At 37.5% G+C, this 8242-nt stretch overlaps 1 protein-coding gene across 20 annotated transcripts in view; it reads left to right on the forward strand.

Moving 5' to 3' along the window:
- Positions 1 to 5989, forward strand: part of SLMAP (sarcolemma associated protein) — a 128837-nt gene extending 122848 nt beyond the window's left edge. For 19 of the 20 annotated variants that reach the window (XM_054694893.1, XM_037491457.2, XM_037491475.2 and 16 more), the window contains 2 exons: positions 1829 to 1918; positions 3288 to 5989. In XM_054694893.1, the coding sequence (XP_054550868.1) occupies positions 1829 to 1912 (84 nt within the window). In that variant the 3' untranslated portion in view covers positions 1913 to 1918; positions 3288 to 5989. The remainder of the gene's footprint in view (positions 1 to 1828; positions 1919 to 3287) is intronic. The other variant, XM_054694876.1, reaches the window with a different exon arrangement.
- The last annotated feature ends 2253 nt before the right edge of the window (positions 5990 to 8242 follow it).

An 8242-nucleotide genomic window follows, 5' to 3' on the forward strand; every position in this document is an offset into this window, starting at 1 on the left:
AGGACTTTATTACTGATATAAGAAAGTAAGGCCCATAGCACATATGAACTACACTTATGATATTCCCAATGGAATCATTGTGCCCCTTTAACCTGTACCCTAGGAGAGCCTAGGGTATCATCTGGCTTTTGTTTTTCCCTAGCACTATACCACTAGGGACATGTCTAAGAAAGAGTATAGTACCTGTTGACTCCTCAGACTTTGGTTGTATCAAAAAATGGGAGACTTAATTATGGGTTTTGCTTTATAGTTATATAGTAATAATGTTTTCATCTCACTAAGGCACATTCCTTAAAACCATAGTGGGTTTTTGTTTTTTTTTTTTGGATCCTGTAACTATTGGGAAGTATTTGGTGAGTTACTATAGAGGGGTGTGTATGTGTGAGTGTGTGTGTGTGGTGTGTGTGTGTGTGTGTGTGTGTGTGTACGAGAACGAGAAGGGGAAACTGGAACATTTTGGTATATATTGACTTTAATAATATTTGTTTTTCATTTGCTAGAAAGGCAGATGGTCTTTTTAAAGATGTACTAAATAAATGTTGTGTTGTATGTTTTGGTGATCATTGCCTTTGTGGGCCCTAACTGATGGATGTTCAGTGTGGTTGGTTGTGCTCTGACTTATTTCAAACCCCTGTCATGGCTTGGATACTGCAGTGGGCATGAACCACACACTTCCTATGGGGGAAGGCACTCTGCTTCACTTGCAATCACAACTACAAAGGAGTAATGTTGCATGGCCATCCAACTACACAGTTGCATACTGAATGCTCATGAATTGTGTCCAACTGTCCATTGCTAAAGAAAATCTTAGTTTTTATAAGATAAAGACGTGTTACTTGGGTTGAAACCCTTTTCAAAGTTGGTGAATTGGATGCAGAGGCTTTATGCTAAACAAAAAATGGATTGCATTTATTTTGAAAGTATACATTATGGAACTCTTCTGAAATCAGATCATAATGGTTTGGTTACTTCTCTTTTTTGTGTTAATCTGTATCCCTCTGATTATGGAATTTCAGCCTACTTGCTACTAAATTAATCTGTGAAGACATCTAGCATAATCAGAATGGATCCTTCTGTACTACTCAAAATCATTTCAAAAGTAACCTTGCTATTATTACTTGTAGTTGTTCAAATCACTTATCATAAGGGTGAATTTCCTTTTTTATGATATTGAACTTATGGTACCAAAATATTACTTTGTATTAACTCTCATTTAGTAATTTCCTTCCAATTTTTAAAAATTAATTACATTCCGGTAACTTAACTGAAATCCCTGAGACTCAGCTACCTGTCTCTATATAACAAATGTTTATCATATATGGTGTCAGATCTCTTGCCTGGTTTAGGAAGCACATATCACAGAGCATTTATTTTTGAACTTGAAAACAGTACCATCTCAGGCAAGAGTTCTCATTGAAAAAAAAGTTTTGATGGAGGGATAAAATAAACTTTAGTCATTTCTAAACATTATTCATCAAATAATGGATTCCAAATATGGAAAAAAAATAATGTACTGTCAAGCAGAGTATCAGTTGGTGAGGTGCTGCCATTGCTCTGCTACATTTCATTCGTGTGTCAGGGACACCCACATTCCCATTCGCTCTAGTTGGTCCTGTTAAACTGGTAGCTTGCCAATTTACACACCACAGTCCATCATTCAGGATTGTGTTAGATGTCTTTAAAATGTTTAAATCAGTGTAAAACCTGAGTGCTATTACTTCTATTACCTCAGTCTTCTCCTCCTCCCTCCTAGCTTCCTGGGGTCTAAATCATCTTATTTGATTTTTTTATAGCTTAAAATGATTTTAATATCCCTTCCCTTCTTTAGCCTTCCATATTACAACCCGTCCCAGCCGTATTCATCGGCCTATTCCTGGCTTTCCTGTTTTGGTGTTTCGGTCCATTGTGGTAGAGAAAGGTACAAGCACTACTGTTGAGTCATTGTCTGTTTGTCCCCGTCACCTGTTTGTGCCACATTTGTAATATAGTGCATGGCAAAACCACACAGGTATTGTGTTACCTGAAGCAAACCCTTCATTTAGTATGCCATGTGTGTCATATGAATGAACTGAACAGTCAACTAATCACGTAACATTTTGTCTTGTTTCCTTTGTAGAAATGCTAACCATGAATTAATTCCAACCTAACTTCTTGTTAATTTACTACCTTAACTGAGTTTTTGTCTCTAGCAAACTGGAGTAAACTCTGAATTGCCGCAATATTAGTACCCCCTTCCCAATTATATGTTTAATTAGATTTGAATGAGAAATGAAGAGTTTGCCTCTGAAGTTTTCAGCCAGCTTTCTTCCTCCTCCTCCCTTCCCTCTTCTTTTCCATAGCTTAGAATTTCTTTGTTTCAACTTTTGCCCGTTTACACTATGGCTATAAAAAGGAAAAAGGATGAGATTATCATAATGGACCATTGATTCACAATCTTAACCCCAATGAGGTACTCAGTTACAAGAGTATAAACGTATACCACATCTTTCTGAACTCTCACCTGCAACATCAGAATATTTCTTTAAAAGTCAACTTTCTCAGTAAGACTCTCAGAACATCAGTGAAAATGAAGCTATCACCCATAGCAAGCTGATATTATAAAACCCTCGGAAAGTGAACTGGAAACAGCCCATCCATGCATGCTTCCAACAGGCATGCATGTCAGTAGAGCATATGAGATGATCACATGGTGTAATTACACGGGACATGGTCGTTAGCAAAAATATCAGACAGCCAGGATTCTTGTAGTAACACTTTCCTATCTTGATTCCCATCTGTCTTCTGTGGTTTGAAAATAGGGGATCAAAGCTTTGACCATTTTCTATCACCTTACCTACCAGCCCCTTGTATAAAACTACGCCAACATGTGAATCTGTTTTTCATCAAGAAATAAACATTTTAGGCAGAAACATACTCCAGACATCTATATACATCAGTCAGTTATAATATATGATACCAGAGCAAATAAGGCAGGCTAAGCCCAGAGGGTTTCTTCGAAGTCACTACTCGGTTTCAACTGTAACAAAACCAAAAACTGCCCAAGACTCTCCTAAGCTGTATTAGGCTCCCACACAATGGTCTGCTAAAAGAATTCCTGCTCTTATGGCTCTCCTCACACCTGCACTCCCTCACCTTCTTTTCTTTTCTTTTTAAATTATATTCTTATGCAAGGATAAGAATTTTCGAATATTCTGTTAAGTATTCAGGACTCTCTGGAACCAAGGGGTTAATAGGTATGAAAAGAGAGGGGAGAATGTGATATTGACTCTTGGTTTCTTTCCACACAGAAACCCTGGCCCTGGATGCCCATGTTGGCTGCCCTGGTTGCAGTGACAGCCATCGTGCTGTACGTGCCAGGTCTGGCCAGAGCTTCTCCATGAGAGCGTTTCTTGAGTCCGTACACCGTCCTCCCTCTAGAAGCTGGCATCACACTCATGCTGGGGACAAACAACCATTTTCTTCCTTTTTACCTCTTAAAACAGCAGAAGTGCAAGAATACAGCTATAGGGTCATTGCTTTAAATTATATAAAATGTATCTGTCTATAAAGAAGATATAAAATTGTGACTTTATTCAACTGTAAGCAATAATTTGCTTGCAATTTTTCATGTAATTTTTAAATTAGTATGTTGAGAATCTGAACATTATGGTGGCCTAAAGTAGGCTTCTTGGTACACCAAATTATTTATAACATTAAATTTGTGGGTATTTTACTCTGAATTCTAATGGCCAGATAATTCATTTTTCTGATTCGATAACTGCCCAAACCAAACAACCGATACCCGGGAAGAGAGGCCCTGTGTGCTCAGTGCCTATCAGTTTGAAATATATACACATATATATATATTTTTTTTACATATTTACGCCATTTTTACTTGTTATAAAACCACTGAGCTATTGGGAACAAGACTTAGAGACAACTATTTATGTGGATTTTTTTTTTTTTTTAAGAAGAAATACGCTTGAAAAATATTCTGTTCTAGTGATAATTTGGGGAATATGTGCACGCTTGTTCGGCCTTAATGTGACTTGACAATATGGAGGACACCAACTTTGAAACTTTCCATGAGAGTATGTCTTTTCTCAAGCAAACTGAAGTATTTCTGGGAGCAAAAACATAGTAATTATACAGTTTCAGTACAGTAAACCAAACTGTTGAGTCAATTGGAATGTAATTTATTAAACCTCATGTATTTAAAGAGATATTTTCTTTAAAAGCCAAGTTACTTTCTCATATACAGCATTTTAGAAAGCATGATTTTTTTTCTATCATCTCTTCCTCCAAGCATGTTTAATTGAAGAAAGAATTAATATCTCTTTAGATAAGCTTTTACTGACTTAATTTGGTTATGATATTTCAAAGCTAATTCATGTTTGAGACGAGCTGTTGTTACCTACCAACAGATTTCTTGGTTTGGTATGCAAATGGTTATTTTATTTTTATTGTTGTTAATTGGGACATTCTGTTAATGAGAAGCACTATTCCCAAGATAAATAGTGTTCCATGCACAATGAAGCACCTAAACACTGCTTGATGTTATAAATTTACAACACAGAAGTGAAAGTTTAGCTATGGGTTTGTGCAGCACCACGGTTATGTCAATAAAGTTTATTTAGGTCATAGAATATCCTAAAGTATCATATAGTTAAAATTTTTCAGTCAATGGAGACTAGGAGGGAATGTCAATGAATTGGCTTTAATGTTCTGTGGCAATTCACAGGCCTAGCCAAATATTGAAATAGAAGCTTAGGATATAATTTGCCTTGTGATGTTTGCCAGTCATTGTTTCTACTTTAAAGGTTATGTTTTAAGCTATTTGGGATTTGTTATTGGGAGGATCACTAGATTTATGGAGGAATTAGTCACAAATGACTTGTAGAAAATACTGTCATATATAGTTCATTTCATCATTTTCTGTTGCAGGAAGCCACTCCACCACAGAATGCTAATATGCCAGTGGTACCCAGTACCTCTTGTATATAGGTTATTGCAAATATTGTTCTGAAATGCTTAACTTCAGAATTACATTTTTTAAAGTAAATAATTGTTTTAAATCTATTTTGTAAAGATATAAAGTACAATAGAATTTCTGGAGTACAGATTAAACTATTTGCACTAACACACGTGATGTGCATGATTTAATAAAATAATTTTACTCTCCCTATGCATTTTTGAGTTGGATATCATTGAAATTCTCAGTACTGATTTTACTATTTCATTGTTAATAGTCTTTTCTTGAAATGACTCTTTATGCAACATAATATATGTTTGGTGTTCTTAGGGTTTAAAAGAAAACACTGAGCTGTTTCCTCAAAGTTTTATTAGCCTTTTATTTAACTTACTGCTCTAAATTTTACCCTTTTACTATGGTTATTGTTAAAGCGTGACTCACTTGCTAGACAAGTCTCTTTAAATGTAAAGTCTAGTATCAATATTTACTTTATTCAAATTGAATAAATGAGTTTTTATAGTTACTGCCACTTTTTTTCAAGAATATAAATGAGCCTATTCATGAGCAATACCTCCAGTTTTGTTCAGTTTTGTTCACTTCCAGGTTGAATAAAGAGTAGGATTATTCACTGCTAGTAATTGAGTCATTAAAAATTTTAACTACAACAGTTAAGAATTGAACAACCCTATAATGATACATTTAAGAATTACTCAGAGGTGCTACATAACTGAAACTGAAAAGAATGTGGTGTTTGAAGCTAAACAGATCCGTTTTGACATCCTGACTCTGCCTTTTATTAGCTATGTTACCTTGGGCAAATCATTTATCTTTTCTGAGACTCCATTTCCTCACCTATCAATGGAGAAAATAATATCTGTATTTTTAGTGATAGAAAGAAATTAAAAAGATGATGTGTGTGAATTGTGATTTGAGTGGTAAATGGTGTTTATGAAAATGTCATATTGGAAAAAATACTGCAAATATCAAAAATTTTAGGTGAACCAGTACAGCTATATAAAATGAATTGATTGACTCAACTGTTGAGACTCTGTGGTTGAGCTATCACTGCAATGTAATGAATCCTAGGAAAGCTTCATCACCTAGCTCTATTTGTCCCCTTCATAGTTGTGTCTTTGGAAATAATGTGCTTAGTTGGATTGCTCTTTAATATCATACACAAAAATGAACTCCAAATGGGTTAACTATTTAGGTATAAGACCTGCAGCAATGAAATACATAGAAGAGTACACTGGTGATACATTCCACCATAACAATAAGGATATTTTTTGGTGACTCAACCCCTATGGCAAAGGAATTAAAAACAAAAATAAACAATTGGGAATACCGAAGTTAAAAAGCCTCTATACAGCAAAAAAAATACAAGATGATTAAATAGACACCCTGCTTAATGGGAAAAATTACTACATAGTTTATAAAAGGTAAGTGATTAATATGCAAATATATTAAAAACTCATACACGGGGCCTCCCTGGTGGCGCAAGGGGTTGAGACGCAGCCTATGAGGCTGTCCGCAGCCTCTGCAGCACGAGTTCGATCCCCGGCCAGCCAGGGAGCAACCCACATGGTGCAGCAGACCTCTCCTGGCTCGTCCGTTGCTCCTCTCAGCAGTGTACTTCGGTCGGTCTGCCTGTTCTGTCTCTGTTGGGTCCTCTCACCACCTGCATCTCTGGCTTGTGCTCCAGCTCTTGTATGCATAAAAGAAAATAGATCTTTAAAAAAAAAAAAAAAACCTCATACGCATCAACAAAAAATAATCCAGTTAACAAATGGGCAGCAGGTATGAACAAATACATCACTAAAAAGGATGCAGATGGTCAAAAGAAATGAAAAAATGTTCCTCATCACACCTAACAAGAGATGCAGATTACAACTACAACCTCACACCTGTGAAAATAGAACATATCAGAAAACACAACATGTGTTGGAGAGGATGAGGAGAAAAAGGAAAAATGCTACACTGTTGGTGGGAATGTGAACTGATACAAAGGTTATGGAACGCCATCTGGATTTACCTTAAAAAATTAAAGATAGAAACACCATATGATCCAGCAATCCCACTCTTGAGCATATGTCCACAGATTGTGAAACTACCTACAAAAAAACCCTACATGTGGGGCTTCCCCGGTGGCGCAGCGGTTGAGCGTTGGGTTGCGAAGCGCCAGTTCGATCCCCGGCTGCTCCCCGGCCACCCGAGGAGGGTCCCACATGGCGCGCAGACCTCTCCTGCCGCCCGCTGCTCCCCTCAGCAGTGTACCTCGGTCCTTCTGCCTGCTCTGCTCCCCACTCTGGCTCTGGTGAATTCTCTCACCCTCCCGCGCTTCTGACTGTACCCAGTGCTTTTTTAAATAAATAAATAAATCTAAAAAAAAAAACAAACATACATGTTTGACGATATTATAACAGCAGCATTATTTACAATAGCTAGGACATGAAAGCAAACTAAATCTCCTTCAATAGACAAATAGATCAAAAGATATATCCACATCATGGAATAGTACATAGCCACAAAAAAAAAGGCTGAAATGCAGCCATTTTCACCAAAATGGAGGGAATTTGAAAGAATCGTGCAGCAAAGGAAGTCAAAACAAGAAACAAATACTGGACTTTCATAAAATGGACAATTTGACAACAAAACATTTTCAAAAACTACTGGACATCAACAAACATCTTGAGGACTGACGTTAAGAGGGAGGGGAGAGAGGAACAAGGGACATAAGGGGTGCTGGTAGGGGCAGATCTGGGATTGCTTTTCCTAGAAAAGGCATTGTGATTGGAAAGCATTTTTAGGGTTTCGTGTGTTGTCCCAGATTCTTGCTCTGGGTAATCATTTGAACTGTTGCTAGCAAGTAACAGCTAACAAGTAGAGGATTTTTTTAAGACAGGAAGAAGTGTCTTCACCAGACTGACTCTTTGACAGGAGTCTCCTGTTGGATGGAGCTACTACTTGCACATGGAGGCCTATGTTCACCATCTCTTATTACATATGCTTATAGTGCTGCTCATTTAGTACAGTAAGCAGCTGTATATGTTTTCCTAAATAAGCATGTTTCAGGGCCTCTGGTGGTGCGGGGGTTAAAGACACAGCGCTATCAAGCTATCGCCAGCCAATACAGCACGAGTTCAATCCCAGGCCAGCCAGGGAGCTGACCCACAGGGCGCAGCAGAGCCCGCCTATCTCTCCTGTTGCTCCCCTCAGCAGTGTATTTGAGTGGATCTGCCTATTCTGCTCCCCACTCTCTCTGGTGAATCCTCTCACCCCCAACCCTTGCAC

This window comes from Talpa occidentalis, unplaced genomic scaffold (genome assembly GCF_014898055.3).
Source record: "Talpa occidentalis isolate TD23 unplaced genomic scaffold, MPIMG_talOcc4v2.1 talOcc4.10, whole genome shotgun sequence".
In the NCBI taxonomy this organism is placed as follows: Eukaryota; Metazoa; Chordata; class Mammalia; order Eulipotyphla; family Talpidae; genus Talpa; species Talpa occidentalis.